This window comes from Cygnus atratus, chromosome 6 (assembly GCF_013377495.2).
Source record: "Cygnus atratus isolate AKBS03 ecotype Queensland, Australia chromosome 6, CAtr_DNAZoo_HiC_assembly, whole genome shotgun sequence".
NCBI lineage: Eukaryota > Metazoa > Chordata > Aves > Anseriformes > Anatidae > Cygnus > Cygnus atratus.
The window spans coordinates 14,499,176-14,520,227 of NC_066367.1; the positions used below are offsets into that span (position 1 = coordinate 14,499,176).

General features: G+C 36.7%; 1 protein-coding gene across 6 annotated transcripts in view; it reads right to left on the reverse strand.

The window, feature by feature from the left end:
• ABI2 (abl interactor 2) overlaps positions 1-21,052 on the reverse strand; it is a 61,672-nt gene that overhangs the window by 24,675 nt on the left and 15,945 nt on the right. For all 6 annotated transcript variants that reach the window (XM_035571885.2, XM_035571894.2, XM_035571874.2 and 3 more), the window contains exons 2-3: positions 11,231-11,398; positions 3,233-3,409 (exon numbers count right to left, since the gene is read on the reverse strand). In XM_035571885.2, coding sequence (XP_035427778.1) covers positions 3,233-3,409; positions 11,231-11,398 — 345 coding nt within the window. The remainder of the gene's footprint in view (positions 1-3,232; positions 3,410-11,230; positions 11,399-21,052) is intronic.

Genomic DNA, 21,052 nt, shown 5'->3' on the forward strand with positions numbered 1-21,052 from the left:
CCTGGTGCCATGAGAAACCTCTTGCACAAAGATCAAGAGTAAATTATTATGTCTTGAATCTTTTTCTAACCTATATATTAAAACATTAGCCAAGAGTGAAGTATTTTAAAGCTTAAGTGCTAGCTGTCTGGCATGAAATCACATGACATCTTACAGGCTCAATAGCATATATATTTTCTTTCCCCATAATAAAAATCTCAAAAAAAGTAGTCCTTCCATTTGAGTATCTTTTGATCTGTTTTCAGCTCAGCTGATCTAAACATATTACATTTCTCAGACTTCTTGTAACACTGAAGATTACATATTGCAGAATCTCAACAGCAGAGTATCCAGAGTGACTACTCTGGTTCATCCATACAGCTCATAATGAGACCCTAACATATTAAAGAAAACATAATCCAATTTACTAGAAAACATCCTGTCTTCAAGTTCAAAGTTCCACGGAGATATTAACCAAAATGGTCTCTGCTTCACACAGTTACACGGCAAAGCCAGGTTCCCCCGTATTGGCCAGAAAGAGTGGCCAACTGCATAAAAGGGTCCATCAGTGGGAGACATTTCCCTCAGCAGTACTGCCTGATAATTACAGTACCTTAATACAACTACACACTACTTTGAATGGATCAAACTCCCCCCCCCCCCCCCCGCATTCTCCTGACCAGAGAACCTTTTGAAAGGAAAAGCAGATTGGAAGACTTTGTAACCCAGGAATATTTAAAGAAAAAAAAAATTTTGAGCAAGTCTCTTTCAAATAAGAAGTTCTTGGGATTTTTGCAGCATTGTGACTTCAGGGAATGAAGATGAGGAGGGAGTGCTAGAATGATACAGTGGCATTTACACTCACTCTCCCCTATAAAGAAACCATACTGTAAAGAACCTTCTCCCATGGCCATAGCTGGTTAAACTATTTACCCCAACATGGCATACTGGATTTCATGGCCAAGAATGCTCCGTGTTTCCCCTATATTGCTCTCTGTATCAGGGATTTCTCAGGGATTGCAGTGAATGCTTGCTACTTTATCTCTTTGATTGCCCTGACAATAAGCAATCCTGTGTCCCAGTACTAGAGGGAAAGCCCTACAGCCAAAAAAGCAGACGGAGAACTAAGAACACAGACAGATACTCTGATACTAACTGGAACTTCAATGCTATTTATCCAATAACTCTTGCTGAGTACTGATTTGAAGGGAAAAATGCCACAGCTCAAGCAATAAACAGCTATAGACAGACAAATTTAAAGCTCCTATTTCTTTTATTCTTTCCTCTTTGTCCTCCAGATAGAGATCTAAAAAACTATTCTGTATTTACTTTATCAGAATGAAAACAACAGGTTGACAAACACAACTGGCCACTTTCTTCCCACCAGCAAGAGAGTGGTTCTTTCCTATGCACTGAACAATGGATTAACCTGATTAACTGATCCATAGATCTGTTCCATAGATTAAAGATTGCATGATTAAAGACAACAAGTTGCTCCTTCTTGTTTCACTAAGTACACAATGCTTCTTAATTTTCCAGATAAATATAGCACATTATAAATATCATTTGGATGCTATTTCGAGCATATCACAAGCATAACAAATGGATGCAAACACACATTTGAGTCATCAGCCATGTGATGAATTACATCCTTTCAGCAGAACATAATTCACTGCATCACAGTGGGTATGATTCTGCTACACTGAGGTAAGTGGGATAACAATTGTAATGGTTTAGAGGCAGTGCTAAATAACGTGTTGTAGAACAATTAAAAATTATTCCTTTATGAGTTCTAAAACAATCTCATTAAAACAGAAGTGCTCATTAAAATATTAGCAATGGTAATCCTACAGGTTAATATGCTCCGTCCATACCCAGAAGGAGTTCTGCTGACGTGCATAAGTTCAAATTTTGAATTGGCAGTAGATTTTAACATATAAATTATAACAATTTCCTGGCCAAAACAGTAGCTATTTATGATGGTGTGTGTGCGCACGTTCTTTTGTTTTTGCTGCTGTTGTTTTCTCCAAATTAAACTTAAAGTGTGGTTTTGAAATCTGATTTAAGGTTACAAATTGAGGCTGACTCTTTTGGTAAGAAGTGGGGAAAACAGACTTTCTGTTAACTAACAAGGTGTGAGGAAGACTCGAGTATAATTGCTCTGAAGAGATATCTAATCAGGACTATTAAGAATTTGAAGAGTGGCCAAACAACCTGTTGTCATTAAAATGACTATCCAAGTAGATAGTTCAAATTGAATATCATAGATGACCCAATGCAATTACGTGTCAAGCAAAATAAATTCTTGTGTATTTTGACTGGAAGAGGCATCTTACCTTACTGCTACTTAGCAGGTTTACAGATTTGTTAGTTTGTCATGTAAAAATGACAGTGCTTTGTGTTATTTACCTTTCTTCTCCTGGAACTTTAAGACTGTCAGTGTTCTCATTTCCATATTTGTTTTCCTGGCAGCACAAGTTAACAATGAGCTCACACCTGCTAAGATTATGTTTACATTCAGGACATGTTTAAAAAAAAAAAAAGAAGAAACTAATCTCAAACATGACATTACTGCCGTTGTGTGCACCGATCTACCACTTGCATACAATACAACAGCCACCAGTTGTGTCTCCTGATCTTTGCCCTGAAATCCCTCCTTTTTTCCTACTTTTAAAAGGGAGAAATAGCTGGCTTTGAACTTGACAGCAATATTCTCATTCTTAAACTCTGTATAGCACAGAAATTGCAGGGAGCTCACTTTAGCAAAGCACATTACAGGATATAACAGACTGACAGAAATTAAAGAGAGCAAATAATCTTATTCAAATCCTTTCTTCAGGTGAGCTCCAAACTAAACCAAGTGCAATTAAAGCTTGGACATACTTTGTGTTGCTAATTCAGAGAGAAATTTGACAGTTGGTAATTAGCTTTTCATTACCCAGGTATATCCTGACAACTGACTTGAAGAGTAATTGCAGCATCACACAAGGTGTTTAGAAGCATTTAAAAAGCTGAGATCCACAGTCCCAAATATCCTCAGAAATAAGATTCAGTGAGCTTGCGAGGTTCAGAAACATGGGGGAAAGGACAAGGGAAAGAGCAACTGCAATCTGGGCAGAACTCCTCTTACGTGTATAGACATACTGGCCAGGGAAGGAGAAACTGGTATATTATCATGAAAAGCATCAGGTTATTTTGAAAATATACAAAGACAATGTATTTGCAGTTTGGCTGTTTTAACAATATCACCTACCTTCACTCCATGTCCAATATCATCTAGAATTGTATAATCAATAGGTTTCCTGATGTAGCGAACTGGTCGCTCCAGGTTAGCTGGTGCAATGATTTTGTGAGTTCTTGAGGTGTTTTTGTTTGTAGTCAAGATACCAATTTCTCTTCTAGCAACTTTCTCTTTGTGAATGTCCACCGTCTACAAAAGACGCAGTGTATTTACTAACAGTGGTATGCATTTGAATACAGAGTCAGTAGAAAAGAAAACACTGAATCAGTTCTAATGTTTTGAAAACCTCTGTATACTGTGCTGAACATATTACTACATATACTTGCTTACATGGTCTTTGTCAAATTTATTGTTAAACTTGTCACCTCTAAGCCCACGCTGATAGTCACAGGTTCTTTGGGTTTTCTACTACTTTCATTCTTTACAATTCAGCAAAATACCTTCTTTCCATTCTTAGTTCCTGTTGATTTACTGACACTCATTTATATGATTCTTTTATTCTTTTTAGTTCTACAACTGCTCTCCAAACTGGTCTTTGAAATAGTCTCCAACTAGATGAAGCATAGGGGTATTTTCCCAAAGTTTAACATTTACAACCTGAAAAACAAACCGTAAGCTGGTTTTCTCACACTGTAAAACAGTTTGCTAAAATAGGACTGGTAGCTATACAACAGAATAAAATTTCACTCAGACAAATTGGACCATGTATTTCAGTCACTACAAATTGCTTATCACAAAGTAATGATTGGATTTTAGAAGGTGCTCGGTACTAACATAGCTATCCACTACGAAGCCAGTGGTTAAGCCCAGTACCTTTACTTGGAATGGGTAAAGCCAACACAGAAAAGACATCCCTCCACATAATACGAGTACCACAGGAGAATCTCTAGTGTAAGACAAAGCCCAACTGAAAATTCAGTGTCTGAAAACACGTACTTGAATCGTGTTTGGTAACAAGACTAGAAAAAAAGAGAACATTACCAAAAAGCCCCTGCAGGAGAAAAACAAACAAACAAAACACAACTCTTAAATCAAGGTGCATGACACTGCTTGCGTCATTAAAAAAAAAAAAAGATTAATTCTTTGTTGACAAAACAACTTTCCTTACAAAAAATTTGCTGGTTGTGAACAAACATTTTAGCTATAAAGTCAGAAAACACCCAGAATTGTCATCATTAGGATTTCTAATCATTCACAACATTTCTTGTCATCATGTCAGTGACCATGAATGGTACCAGAAAGACTTTTCATCTTTTTATAGTTAAGACAAAGGCTTTGTTGCAACAAAGGAACAGGTACGAATAAGAACTCATTTTCATAACAAAAGTTTTTTTAATTTTATTTTTCTCTGGGCAGGCACTGGGGCAGTAGGGTTAGTAACCCTTTTGTTTGTGCTACAGATAGCAAAACCAGTAAAAAAGATCCTGTATATATGTATTACCTTTAAAATATTTTTAAATACAAAAAAACAAACAAAATGTTTCCAAGAAGCTGTTTCTTCACATTCCTTCAAAAGAATTTCCACAAATATCAGAGGCATTATATGCAAGTTTAAATTACTACCTATCAAGATTACCCAGTAATTCCCAGAAACATATTTTCAATATCTTACACCTTTGCTAAACTTAAGCACTCAATATAGCTTTTAATATTTCCACCTCTAGTACCACCTGCCCAGAACTGTAAAGATTCTACCAGAGCTAGCTATTTCTAAAACTAAGCCACAGAAAAATAGACTATTCAAGGTCAAAAAATGTTGGCAACCCTCTCTTTGGAAAGCTCAAGTTTGTTGAGTAATGATTTGAAACGTAATAGGGGTAGTTAAAAAATCTGGGATACATTCTCCATCACCGTCACAAAAAGCTAACCAGATTTGGCCAATACCTTTGCAGAAATTCACAGTTCATTCAAGCTAAACAGAAACACATATATTTCAATAACTGCTGGTTTAATAACTAATCTGCTCCCCAGTCAATTTTGTCTGAGATGACTACGTCTACATACAGCTCATACAGTATTATTGGTTGTAGAAGCACCAGTGTAAACAGCACATAAACACGTTCCAGTCCAGACTACCAAAAACATATCGTTCTGCATCAGGGTAAGATTCAGTATTTCCTCTTGTATCACATGTTTTAATCCCTACCCTGTGCCAGACTTTTGCTTTTATAGCATAGTGGAAGGAAAAGTGGAAGGAGAAGTGGAACAAGAAGCTTTCATACCAAAGAGACTGGCTACAGGATCCTCACCTCATCTGCTGAGGAGTTAAAAAGCACAAACGTATTTTTTTTATTTATTTTTATCTAACTGTATGCGACTGAAACAACTTAGAGGATGGTCTCATGTTTAATACCACTGAAGAATTCAATCTCTACTATCTCAAACTTTATCTGTGATCTAGACATGACACTAGAAAACTGCAGAAACATTATACTGCCTATCTTATGTTCTTTGTCTCATAAGCCTCCGATCCTATTTGTTAAACAATCCCAGCTGCAACAGCGTCTCAAATGCTATATGATGTTTTGAATGTACTGCAAAATCAAGATCTTATGAATCTGAATCTGGACATTCAAAACTGTTTTATGCCTTTGACAGTACACCTTCAGTACCTTGACTTCAATCTCCAAATCAGAAAGAAATTAATTAGTCCAGTGTTGGTAAGATTATTTCTTCCTTTCTCTGCATTTCAAGTGCTTGACCTCTGTGAACTTAACCATGCACTTTTAGTATTTTATTATGCAACTATCTACAAACATAAGATGAGTGCAGATATTTAATTCACATGCTATTGCCACGATGGTATCTTGGCACAGTGGAAACTTGTTTCCATGAGTGATGGGAGAGTTTTATTAATTATTAATAGGAATTGTAAGTACATCCAGTTTCCTTAAGGGCTTCAGTGATCGGTGAGGCATGACTACAGTAAGAAACAATGAAATGCATAAAATCTAATTAAATCCTGAAGCTCATCTAATGGGAATTCTCTTGCACGATGATTCAGAACATTTCCTTTACCTTCAACAGCTATGGAATAACTAAATGTATTAAAACAGCACCCACTTCTGGTAAATACTCCCAAAATTGCATTGAAAAGCACTCTGTTGGAAGGTTTTTCCAAAATTTCATTTTCTTGATTAGTAGATTACCAGAGACAAAAATATCTTAAGATATTTATAAAACAGCAGAAAGGAACATTGATCTATTTGATTAGTAGAAAAAGGAACAAAGATTAACCTGCTACTAAAGAAAATGAAAGCATTTATCCTCAATGCACAGGTAATTATTGCCTCCAGAACTAGCATAAATCCCTTAAGCGAGACAGAAGAATGCCAACAGAATGTTTATTCATCAATTTATAAACATCTATGAAGAAGTATCATTTTTAAATGACTGTCTTCAGAAAATCTCCAAGAAGACAACAAAAAAGTATAATTAAGTTTTTAGGCTTATAGCTGGACTAAAAGAACACCAAGCTCGTAAAGTCTGGCACGAACAGCAAATGGGATACACTCTGCTCTTCTAGAACTTATACTATTCTCTGATAAGAAATGTAAGGCTCCTGACAGCACTGTTACGCACTTTTTTTCCCCTACTGCTCCACCTCCTTTGGCAAAAGCTTTTAGGTGACAGACAGTTTGTGAGAAGTTAGGCTCTTTACTACAATTTTTAAGTACACCTTCCAAAATGCCTACAATAAGGCAAGGCCTGACTTAAAGAGAAACACGTATAAACCACTTCATTGTTTCTATTAGAAATTTTCTGGCCATTTTGAAACATCAAGTTTCCATATTGAGTTCAAAAAAAACTAGCTTCAATGCTTTTAAAGATTAAAACAGATAAAATATTAAACTATGTCTGGGATTCCAAAATTAACATTATTCTCCACTTCAAAATCACTGAACCCAGAGTTCTGAAAGATATTCTACCTATAAGTGAAATTTCTCAGAGTATTAAGTTAGCACTTTGAAAGTCCAATCTACAGTGAAATTTCAGAAACAAAAGCCTCCATAAGCCTTCATTTTTTCCTTTGCTCAAAACATTCCCATTTACTTTTATCAATGTATTGTCACTGTTAGCTTAGGCTTTTAACATTCATTTTAAAAAAATCTTAGGAGAAAAGGTTGCTTAAATACAATGTTGTGAGCTTTTTTTTTTTTTTTTACATTAGTTTACTAGAATTTCAACAACTTTATTTCAAATTACCTTGAAAACTGGACTATTACTTTTAGTAATAAATAATGAGTAGTTACTCATAGTAACAATGAGTAACTGAAATGTCAGAAATGTGACATATTAGTTGCCACAACTTAAATTGTATGTATTTCATACATTAAAAGGTCACAGTGATACTAAGATGCTAAAGAGCTACCTGCTCCATAAACTAGTAATATCTACTGTGTAGAGTTGGACATAGATTACCATTTTTAAGTAAGTCTGGCTATTCTTATAACTTGCAAGAAAAAGACAACTGAACATGGTTAGGAGCCTTTAGTGACATAGCAACCGAAGGTCTGAGTGACCATCCCTGCAGACACCAGCCAGCTCACCCATGCTGTTACAGTTCAGCTAAGCGTTACGTGCTGACTACAGAAAAGCTCCAGTCTGTGGTCTATTCACTACTTATGAACAGCTCTGATTGGCAACTTCATAGGAGACAAATTCCATAAGAAGGGGATGAAGCAGATTTCTCCATGCTACAGCATCACTGAAGATAACTGATGGCTCTTACTATATTTCAGCTCTTTGTGGTAGTATGCTTGTTTATATAATTAGCAGCAGAGAAGAATTTTAAAGCTGAACTTGCTCACTAAGACCATTTCGTAACTAAATCTGACAAAATATTTCTCATCAAACAAATACTAAAACCTGAAAATCTGCCAGATTAAAGTATTTGGATATGATCAACATTTCACAGTGTCTGCTAACTTGAAAAAACTTTAACACAATTTTTTTAAAATAAGTATAAATATTTATACAGAAGATCTGTATTTAGCATTGAAATCTTCAGCCAAATAAGAAACATTGCGTATCATCTATTTCTGGACAAAGATAAAGAAGGCAAGTAAGAACAGATTCATCAGCCTTCAGACCAAATCAAAGTAATCATAAATTTTAAACCAATAGGACTTAATCACTTGCATAAAAATAGTTTCAATAGTAATGATTTCCTTATTCAGGACCTATATATAATCTAAAAACCCACAAATGATTATCAGTTTCCTTTCCAGTTCTTTGATTAATCTGGCATTTAGAAGGAAACAGAAAGTGACATAAATTGGCATTCTATGTACGAACAGAGAACTAGAATATTTTATATCTTGAAGTTTATCATGTCTCTTCGAGCTTGTATGTCACTTGAGCAAAATAAGCACTTTTGAAAAAGTTTTCTTACTAAGAGCCAAATGATTTTGCTTCCCTCTTTGGAGAGTATGTGGAATTTTGAATCAGAATTAAAAGCAGGGCTACACATTTATATACTGTAATTTACATTAGTGTTTTCTAAATTTAAATATCAATGCCTACTGACCAAAGTATTAATACAAAGTATTAATAATAATGCACTGTCAAATGTGAGCAGATGGTAGTTACCAATCCGTTACCTGTTCTACCTCACTGACATCATTTCAAGTCAGACTGACCAAAATGTTAATTTAGCCATGAGATATTATACCATGAGGTATTTAATGTGGTGCTAAAGACAATCCACTACTGTTGAAACCCAAAGTAAAAAGACTGAAGAAATCTTCTGCAGATTAGGCATATTCCAGGAGAAATACAATCAGAGTTACTGAACAGAAATTATGCATTACATATAAACTGTGACAAAATAAATCCATTTTTTAAGAAGTAACCACCAAAATTAATAGGGAGAATGTATCATCTGCAACATCAGTATCATGGGATGAACCCACTTTTGAGTGCATTGAATGCAACTTCATAAAGTTCCTTGGATCAGTACACTTCATGTAACTAATATCCAAAATTCAAATACTGTCTGCTCTTCTAACATCACTTCTTCCATGAAGATTTGGGGAACATCTGACATACAGATGATTCAGTAACAAAAACCACAACCAAAATATACCCTCAATTTTCAATTTTACAGTGATATAAACAAATTCAGAATTTTTTTTTTTTTTTAAACTTTCCTTGGTTGTATAAATGCAGCCTATGAATTTTGGCTGTTCCATCTCTGTTATGTATTTGGTAATGGTAATTTAGCACTCCACTTTAAGTAACAGTCCATTTTGTATAAATTCCAAAGCTAATCTGACCTAACATCTCAGTCCGTATAAAACTCGGTTTCTCAAAAGAAAAAATTAAAAATGCCTTGACACTCTCCCCAAAATTTGTTTTAGAAAAACTGTGTGGCAAATAAACTGTACGCATGTATAAAAATGGAAAATCCAGTGAAGCCTGAGTGAAAGACATAAGACATTTTCTGAGGGAAAATAAAATTTTGAGTTGTCCGTGGATTAACAAAAAGCATATAGCAGAAGAAATCAAACTTCTCAGCTTATTTCTGAGGATGCAGTTGCATGGGATAACTGAGGCAATCTAATAGCATACTATCACCAGAAGGGAAAATCCACCCTGTCCCTTCCTTTCCACCTGCTCTGGAATTCATCTTACCACTCGGTAAGCCAATTTGGCTCATTAAGATAGCAAAAACTTATTCAATTCTTTTGATGGTCCAGATCTCTACCAGCTTAGCAACCTTTTCAGCACCAACTAGTTAACAGATCTCTATCCATTCTATGGACACAACTTCAACTTTTGGAGAACCATGCGATCATTCACACAACAGAAAAGAAAAAGTAGCCATCAAGAACATGGCAGCCAGCTAAAACATTTTCTGAATAATAATAAAACACATCCATCCACTCTCACTGACCCACTGATGAAAATATATCTTACTGCTTGTATGTCCTGCTGTGGTGTTGCTTCCTCTGTCATAATGCCGTGTCATCCCCAGAGTCTCTTCCAGATCTACATACTGTTTAACTATCTATTCCCTACCTTATGCAGCTCCCACTTTCAAATGTCTTTCTGAATACAATATATATACACAGATATATTTTTTTTACATATGTAACATTATCATGTGGAGATCAAGAAACACTAGCAGCTAAAACGTACTGGTTGAATAAGACAGAATATTCAGTCAGAAAACCTAACAACTCTCCCATAGTAGAAAAACAGAAAGTGCTGTATCATTGCTCTTACTTTCTCTTTTTAACCCATCATGGGCATGTAAGCCTCCAATAAACCTATCATTCATCCTCAGCCTATTCTGGTAGTCAAAACTCCCTCATCAGTGTGGAGTAGGACATGGGTTCTTTATAAACGTAGCTTACTTTATTTGTTGTTGTTCAAAAAAAAAATGCAAACAATTGCAGGCATTCTAGCTATACATAAACTTGAAACATTAGTTTTACCCTCTGTTCACATCATTGCGAATTGAATTTTATTAAGAAAAGCCACCTATGCTTTTGTCATCAGAGGCCAATATGATAGCAACAGTTAAAGTAAAAAGATGACAGATGACAAGTAGTGTTTTCCAGCTTCTGTTTCATGCCTTTTTTTTTTTTCCTTTTTCTTTTTAAATTTTGAATGCCTGTAGCTATTTAATACCATATACAGTAGGTCACAAATAGGAACTGGAAAGGCTAATCCATTTCTTAACATAATTTTCTGTTTTTTTTCCATTAGCTGCCTACCTGCACTTTTCACTTCATACACAAACAAAATGGATCCATCCCCAAACAACAAACTGTTGAAGACTACATTTAATCTCTTATTCTATGTAAAATGTTCACATTACCACAAATACCAAATCACACAGACACCCATTCCTAGATTTAATATGAGGAGAAATGCATCCTTCTGTTCTAGATGCAACTATTTTTCTTATTCACAAAACATCAGGTAAGTCACATACAGTGACAGTTTTATCTGCTGTATAATTTCATGAACAGAGAACAAGAAGTCAGGAAAAAGTCTCACTTGTGAAATATGATTGATTGAAGATTCCATGCGTCGAAGCTGGGATGCTTGGATATCCAGCATTTGGAGAACATTGTTGGCCAAAGTGTTGATCAGATAGGCTACGCTTGCTAATGACTGGGTTGTGTAGGCTTTGGTTTCTTCTAGGGCTCGCTGCTTATCTGCTGACTGAAAGCAGAAATAAAAGGTTTATTCAGTAAAGTCTATCACACAAACATTCTTGGAATTAACTCCTTTTGCCTGTCTCCAAAGAACAATGAATTGTAGAGTCCAACTAATTCTACATAAGTTATCATTTCTCCTCCTTTACATTTCTTCATTACACAAAATATATTAACTTTGTATTTTAACAGTTTCAGTATTTTAAAAATTGAATTAAGCTAGTATACAACATGCTGATCTTTTCTAGAAATATTGAAAATGCAACTTCTTATACTATGCTTTCGCAATGAACTTTAAAAGTTCCAAAATACTTAATACTCTATGATTTTATATTCATGATTTGGCAGTTTATCCAATTCCTGTCACAGAATTTAGGCTCCCTTCTAAACTTTGTACTTCAATGTGTACTCTCAAAAGATCCTGCAAGGATCTGCCAAATACCATATTCCTCTCCAATTATATAGACCTCATTATTGCCACAAATGGTCGTTAAAAATGGAAGCACTCAGTCACAGTGAATGAACTATAATTATTCCCTGAAAGTGGTAGCTGAATTAAAAGATGAGAAGAATCGTTGTTAAAAAGAACAAGTCTATGTTTTCTTCTATTTTTCTAGTAGTAGAGCACTTAAAATACTTAGGCTATCAAGCCAGAAAATATCCACTAGAAGAACATACTTCAAACAACATTGGAATTAATAAGTTAAGAGTCTAGTTGTTACGGTGTTCCTCCTAGAAATAGTTAACATTACTAGAACCTAATTCAGTATAAAGAACACAGCATAAACCACTGGTAAAACACACAACTAAAATGCTAAGAGACTTTAGTTTCCAGTTTGCTAAGCATTGGAATACACTCCGAATTTCACTTAGGTCATCTTTAGCCTCCTCACAGGCTGATGATGCTGTTTCTAAAGTAACAGCTGACAAGTGGGTTCTGCTCCCACCTTCCTGTTTTTCACACGGGTTGAGTATCGAGATTCAAGAAACATGCTTGTACTAGAGAGGGAAAATAAAGCAATTCCCTATCTTTCAGCACAAGCTGACTCTACCTTCCATTTGACCACATGCACTCCAGGGCAGCACAGAAATTAAGTCTATCTTTACTACAGGAAAATCATTATTGCAGCTAAAGATATTTCCTGAGACCTTGTACCAAGATCCTCAAAAGTAGGATTTCAAGAGAAAAAACAACAACATGTAAACATAAACATAGGACTCCATTAAATGCCCATACGAAAGATATTCAATACTTTTCCTGTCCTGGCAGCATCTCCTGTGTCCAGCCACAACAATGGTTGGCCTGCTAGCATCCACCTTTGGAGGCCATGCAGGTACCACTTTCCATTCTGCTTCCTAGAAGGGAGGACAGTGGCAATTGCTGTTCATCGTGCAAGAGCTCCTAAGGTGGTGCGGGAGGGGAAGGATGCTGTAGAAGGCAAGCATTCTTGCCCTGCTGTCTCTTCCCCGTGCAACGAAAGAAAATGCCTCAGCAGCAGAAGAAACTAAACATGTTAGGGGACAACTTCTCAGGACACGATATGATGATGTCCCGCAGTCAAGGATGCTTATAAAGGCTTATATCTAGCCATAAAGACATCCGAAAAATATGGAGTCTGGACTCCATTTAAGAACTCCTGACTTTCAGCCAGCTGAGTAACATGCATTTTATAGAAAAAAGCTCCAAACGTAGCTTAAGGACTCCCAAATGGAGGAACACAACTCTCAGTCTCAGCTCTCACACCACTGGGATCTAAATGCACTCTCTCTCTCTCCTCGTAACCTCAGCTCAGTCTCCAAATATCATTGCTACAGCAAGCATACACACCACAGGACACTTTCACAGCTATTCAAACAATTTCTGAATGGCAATAATAAAAATGACCAGAAGCTTGTCAGTTTTGCTCTGCAGCTGCTGTTGAAGTCTATTTATAGCAGCAGAAACTGCTGATTTACATTAGCACACTGTACGTCCAGAATAGCTGAGTAGAAGCCAACAAGCACAATTTGTTTCATTAATAGCCAAAGAGTTGGAGAACAAAAGGAAGACAATCTATCATTTTAGAAATTAGGAGCCTCTGCTCCAGTTTTACTGCTTAAAAAAAATATAAACATAAATCTACATTCAGAGCTAGTCTTTCACTGATGTACACACCTACCAGCTAAATTCAAGTCACCCCATTTACACTAGTTCAACAAGGAACTGGCTTCTCATAAAACAGCAATCCTACAAACACACTGGGAACTGTTATTAGCATAAAAACTCTTTTGATTGAGAGGTCCAGTTTGGGTATTTGGCTGATAACCTGAACAAATATGATTTGCTCTGCATACCTTTATACAGAGCTCAAAATTCTCTGAAACAAACTTTGAAAGTTTTTTCTTGAACTCCCAGCTTCAACTTCTCGAGCAATGTTAGGAAGATAGTTGAACATCACAAGTAGATCATCTGCACAGCCTTAAGGAGTTTGGATCATTGATGTTTTCTGTTCCCACGTTCTCCAGCTTACATTCAGCAGCTCAGCATCAACGTTCTTCTCCACACAATGCCCACACCACGTGGTTCCCACTGAGTCACAAAGCAGCATGCTTTGCTGATATTCTCAGCTGTGAGACCATCATTTTAACACCACGGAGAGCTCACCTGGTGCTTCTGCCAGCCAAGGATGTTCCTGCTACTACTGGGAATGGCCACCTCTGCTGCAGCAGGAAGTGGTACCCCACACAATTGCACTTCTATATGCAAGTCCAAAGATGGATGTAGAGGGACACTAAGTCTAACAAAACTCAGGAATGTATTGAACTCAATACAAATGTTCACCTGAAAATATTTCTTTTTTTTTTTTATACTACATTGTATAACCCAAATTGCTTGCAGTAGAAAGGATGCAGAATTCAATGGTCTGTAAATGCAAAGCTGACTATTTTTCATTGTAGCATACAGTGCCTATGTATCACTACTTCTAGCCACTCTGAAAATGCCATTTACATGGCACAGTTACATTACCAGATTTCAATTAGAAATGGTCTGGGCTGCTGACCGTATAAGATATCCTTCTACTTCAGGAATTAAACCTCTCAATGTTTTTTCTCCTGACTAGAGAAATACAAAGTTTTGTACTACACAAGCAATATGAAAACAAATAACAAAGAAGAAAAAATGATACTGAATGGAAAATGCAGGGCAGATGAGAGGGAAAAAAAATATGCAGTATGGTATGCAACATGCAAAAATATTTTATGTGAAAAGCAAAAGGAAAGCCTAAATGCACATAAATCCCCCCAAAAAACAAGAGTAGAAAACACAAGAATTTAATGTATGCCCTCACCCCAAAGCAAGATCAGCAGGAGCACAGCAATGAAGTCTGTTAGGCCACTGCAAGAACCTCAACAATTTTGAACAAAAAGACAGCTTTTAATGCAGAAAGTAATACTAGAAGGAAACAAATGATGGAGGCAACATGAATGATACAGATTTGCACAGTATCAACCCAACTAGACAAAATGAGAAATGCTACGAAAAGAAAAACAAATAGAAGAAAACAATTCAAAGACAACAACATGGTAAAAAAGAAAAAACACAGTTCTTATGAGTTGGAAAGAGCTAATTAAGAGAGGTCTGAAAGTGGTGCTTCACAGGAAGTACTAAAAGACGCTGATGGGTTACTTGGCAATTGTAGCTAGGTTCCTTTTCCTGCTTTAGTTCTAAAAATTTTAAATTATTCAACCACTAGCCATCATCTAGTTGTAAGTACAAAGTATTCAGCTGGGCTAACAAGACTTATGCAACAAATCCTATTAGTTGAAGCTTGGACCTATGAGTTGATAAAAACACTGTTTGATTCTTACAACAGAAGATTAACACAAGTTGTTGCCTTTAATATCAATACGGCAACCTTTCCCTTCTGACATTAATACTTAGTGTTGAATTAAGAGTGGAAAAATATAGAACTTTTCTTTCCTGAACTTAGTATTGCCCTCAACTAGGCTAAACTTAAAAATGTACAACAGAGTTTTGAAAGGAAGAATCTTCATTCATACTCAAATCAGCTGTTCAGGTTATAATGCATTTACAGAACAATATTTTGATGTCAAAAAGGGAGCTGAGGTTAAACAGGGACTAAAGTATGGGACTAAAGGCAAGGAGGTGTGTCCAGAATCTAATCATCACTTCCCTAATATACACAGTATCTCTTGATAGCATTCAAAACAGGACTGTTCACTGGAACAAAACTTACACTTGATATATGTGACAAAAATGTAACAGTGTAATCTTAGAATGAGAAGATTTAACTTCATTTAATCAATGACAGTTGTTTCTTTTGATTAAAAACCCAAAGGGACGCTTGTCTAAGGATCAGCAAGGGAAACTCTTCAGGTTTCTGTCTAGGTTGCATCAGCTTAAGGAATCCCCAAGGACAAAAGCTGCATGACAGAGTTCAACAAGCTTTCGCTATTCAGAACAAAATGTGCCTTATCCATAATTAAATGTTTTATACACATTTATTCAACTGCACAGATGGTATTTGCTTAGCCTATCCAAGTGCTTTCCAAGGACCCTTGGTAAGCTAGAAAAAATGATTGAGAAAAAAGCTAGGCATCACTAATTTAATAATTATGCCAGAATCAAGCCAAAAAGTTACATAATTGCCAGTAAAAAAAAGAATAGCTTTGTTTTAAACAAACTATCTCATTAAATATGTACTTGCTCAAGAATATCCCTTACTCCTTTCTTCACTACTAGAACTGCTCATTCCTAGTATTCCAGAGCTCTTGAAAAAAAATAATGCCATAAAAAAACTAGAAAACTCCAATATCTCCCTTTCAGATGTGCAGGAGGATCCTGCATACTGGAGGAATACAGGAGGAAATCCAGTCCACCTATTTTTCCGTATAACCAGAGCTCCAAAGTACTTGGATTTGGGGAGAGTTTTTCTTCTCTGTCAATTATAATACTGTAATCTCTAAATAATTCATCCCTACATGTAAACAGTCTTCTCCACATATTGCTCATTTGTGTAATTACTGCTGTTATTATTTCAGCAGTGAAAAGGCCTAGCTTGATCTCCTCATGACCCTATTCAAATGTTTATACATTTGTTTTAAAAATAAGGAGAGGTAGTAGTCATCTTGCTCACTTACATGTATTCTACACCCTAACCATTATGAATTAATCAAATGTTAAGAAATATAACCAAACCATATTTCAGATGTGAATAGGAATCTCTTTCTCATACACATGCTTCTGAAAACCCACTGACAGCTTTCTGTATTCAACAGCAACCACAAGCAGCAAGATGCACTGGGATCATGCTTCTGAGAAAGCAACAAGATCAGTGGGACTGGTTATTTGGCATACAACTTACAAGAAATGGGACCTCCAGGATTTGGAGACAGTATTTACTTTACAATATTTTAACATGGCCTTATTTGGATAGATAGCTCTAGTTAAAGTAACCTGCTTGACCAGCCTTTGTACCACCTGGTAAAAATGGAACATGTTAGTTTACTAGCGACTCATTTGCTTTTTTTTATTAGCAAACTACTCGCAGAAAAAATGGTGCAAGAATCAGTGCTACAATTAAACTTGAGCCATGAGTGGACTGTCCACGCACTGAAAGAGGTAACAGGCATCTAAACCATCCCACCTTGTAAATAACTGTCTAACCAAAAACTGTATTTCTTCACAATTGCAAGAAAAGTCTCTCTAATCAACACCTAAACGAAAGCATTTAACTTGCTGCTCATACAATGTGTTTTTCAATTGAAACACCTTTAAATGTGAAGTCACTGCAGTCAACTCTTCTGAACACAACTCAAAAAAAAAAAAAAAGCAATTAGGACTACTCTCATAGTATTGTGAATTTTGAATATCCTAAATGTAATCAAACACATTACCTTTTGAGCTCAGATCGCACAGTAATAATGTAAGCACACCCATTAAAAAAGCTGTATAGGGAACTTTGGCATCTAGGCTAAACATAACCATTAGAGAAGATACCAGTTTTACAATTAAAAATGCATAAATCCTATAATTAGATTCTACAATTTAAACAGGAAGTAATGAACTTAAAAAAGAAAAGCCATTTTCAAATGCAAGGTTACTCGCATTCATCATATTCCATGGATATGAATATAAATATAAATAAGGTTATTTCCATTTTTATGAGTAAATTATGATGAAAATTTAGCTTAACTTATCTGAATACTATTAAAAAGCATTCTAGCTGAGGAACATACTCCTATTTATACTTGTGAAGAGTCTGACATCAGGCTGTTCTGTTTTTCAGATTACTAAAATACTAACAATTCACTAAGTGTTAGTGGAATTTCTAGATCATAAGTGTGACTTGCTAAATTTTAAGCCAGCTGAAACTCAGTATCAGTAAACCTTTGCAGTCAATATCAGGTCATTCTCATTAAGTTACTCTTCTGTTTTTACTGCAGTTGAATCATTTGGTATTTTCATTTCTGTGCTGACCCTCAAAATGTAGGTTTGATTAGTAGCTAGGAAAACTACCTTTCAAAAAACATACACAAATCTAACTAGCCTCTGAAATTGAAAAACATTTTTTTTTTAAAATACATACTGCATTCAAGGCTGCCAGTAAGGGCAAAACTAACCCACTGGTCTGAAATCTATGACAAGACTACCAGTCTACTGCACCCAGATGAAAAAGGTAACAAATGACAGCTGTGGTTGAGCACAACTTGCCTGACTGACATCTAATCACTTACACCACTGTTTTCATGCTGCCAGCATCATTGCAATAAATCTGTCATCTGCTTCCCTTAAATAACACCAGGATCAAATTTAGGATTTTATTTTCCCACAGATACAAGCACTGAAGATCGTTTTTCACATGCAAATGTCCTACTCTCATCAAAACTAGCAACTTCCTATTCTTTGAAAGCAGAGCCAAAGTCCTGTTTATGCCAAAATAAACAAAACAAAACAAAAAAAAAAAAACAGCCAGCACACTAGACAAGGTCATAATAAAGGTTGTTCAACACATAAAAAATATAGTTAAAAATGATTTATCACTAGAAACTGAACAGCCTGCTAGCATCCAAATACATCTGCATCTGAAATGTAGTTAACATGAAGTTACATTAATAGTAATTCATTACTGGTTTACAGCACCAAATGCAGCTCTTCCTTGAGAAGTGACCAGCAATGACAGAAATCTATTCTCCATGTGTATTTAAGGCTGTCGCTGTTTATTTTGTTAATCAGTGGATTCTTCACCTCACTGTTAGCTCTTTGGCAATAACGCAGCTGAGAGAAGTGGATAATTTTCTATTTCATTCATCATTGTAATTATTAGAGTTCCAAAAAGAAGGCCAACTTCAGCTTTAATATCAGTAAGCTAATCACATTTGTGGCCATAAGAGACTAGTCCAATACAGATGTGCTGAATGAAGGACCTCAGAAAGAAAGAGCAAAGATCCAGAGACTTACCTCTATTATTTCACGCACCTGCTGTTCTACAGCTCTTCACTCACTGAGGAAGCTTTACTTTTCACTGAGTGTGCAAGCAAGAATCATTGATGCACTTCAACTCATATTTGATTTTACAGCTACTTGATAACAATTAAATGTCATTACAGTGTTTGCAAAAGTCACTTTTTAAAATCCAAATGGCCTTCAGAAGCCAGAACAAACTACAATCACAATAATTACACTCCACTATATAAACAATATTATTCACACCGTTTTCTCCTTAACACTATCAGAGGAACAGATTTTTTTTCTCTCTCAAGAAATCTGACAAAATCTACCTTAAGAAGGACGTCTATTTCAAAATAGACAAAATGTAACATTTGAGTTATTTCCCAATTTTGCCAGTTTCTCCATCCAAGTATAACTTTTCAGATCACTTCAGCACATAGCAACAATGGAGGCGCACTAACAGCTTTTATTTCAAATCACAAGCAGAGTTAGCTGTGGCAACAGAAGAAGGTTCTGCTTCCAAGTGTCCACTGCCAGACACTGCAGCCTCATAGCAAGAAAAGCTAAGTAGGACACACAGTCGCATCATCCACCATCATAGTTTACAGCCTATATACAAATATAATTAGTCAGATGGCAGGACAGCCTGTAATTGCCAGAGTGTAACTGCAGCACGTAAGGGGATGATATGCACCCTGTTCAGCCAGCAGCTCCCAAAAGAGAGGCACGCAAACAGGTGGAGATGCCAGCCACATCACTTAGCACAGCTACATCAGGCTGCCATCGACCTGTTCTTTCTGCAGTCCCATGTCTTTGGGCAGCACAGAAAGGAGTCCGGTGGCCCCAGGAACACACACCGCTGGGCAGCCTTTGCTGTCTGCCCCAACAACCGTGGCCGTGCCACGCCTCAAACTCTGCCTGCGTTGTCAAAACAACTAACGCAAGGCCCTCAGTGGACTTCCACTGTCCCTACTTCCTAATGCAAGGCCCTCAGACTTCCACTGTCCCTACTTCCTCACACTGGCAGCCCCTGTGATGTTATCATTCTACAAGTTAATGTATTTTAAATTAGCTACCTTTGATAACTGTGGTTAAAAAAAGCTGTGAGAGAAGTGAAGCCATGCAGCTACCAGGTAACGGGAATCTGCCAATTCAGAGATAGAGGAGAAGGCCCCTTAAACCAACCAGGGGCCAGGGATTGGCATAATCATCTTCCTTTTCTAGGAAATAACCCTGCTTGGTTTACACAGCTCCCTTCACAATAATCAGTTAACTCTACATTTGAAAATCATCTGAAATGATTCTTATTTGGTGCTTTTTAAAGCTGCTGCCAATTCAGACATACTGAAAGGAACAAGATCAGATACATAACCTGACAGAACAAAAAAAAAATCTTTTATTTCATATAAGAACGTAGAGATCAAAAAAAGAAACCTTCACACAACAGTAGCAACATACAATATACCTCTGTGAGGTTACAGAGCCCCTGGCAGCATACTGACCCTCCCACACCTAGAGATTTATGCTCAAACAAGCAGAGCATCAGAGAGATGCAGTGGCAGTTGATCAACACTAAACCTGGGAACTGAGAAATCAGAAGAGGTTTCCCTGCATCATCCCAGGAAAGGTTCCCCAATCTCTCCCCTCCCTCCAACCATGCTCCCCTCTCTCTCAGAAGAGGGGACAGCCGTTACTGCCTACTGTAGAACCAGCTAAAAGCCAAAGTCTCCAATTCCTCCACCGCTACATCACCACGTATGCCAGAGCCTTATCACCCAAGATGCACGTTTGCACCTCATTACATGACCAGACACAAATACACTTTTGTCTGACTCTGAAAAATCACAGCAGTCCCCACAACTCACAGGCCTTTTCCCTTGCCTTCACCAGCACATGCAGAGCACAGGTCAAACAATTTGTTCATGATGCCCACAGTCAGCCTGCTGAAAGGTGACCTCTGCTGTACTGCTCCGCTGAAGGTGGTGGTGATACCCGGTGCTAAGCAGGCATCAATGAACCAGGCAGAGCGCCCAATTACACAAACTACCATTCCCAACATAAAGAAGTGGCAGGAAGTCAGGAAAAGTTCACTCTAAAAACTGCTGAACAAAACCGGAGCCTTCCTATTCAACAGATTTGTTCCTTGCGTGCCCTGAGAGCTGTATCTGCTCACTTTTCTGGCAAGGAATGTTTTTCCAACCTTTTGCT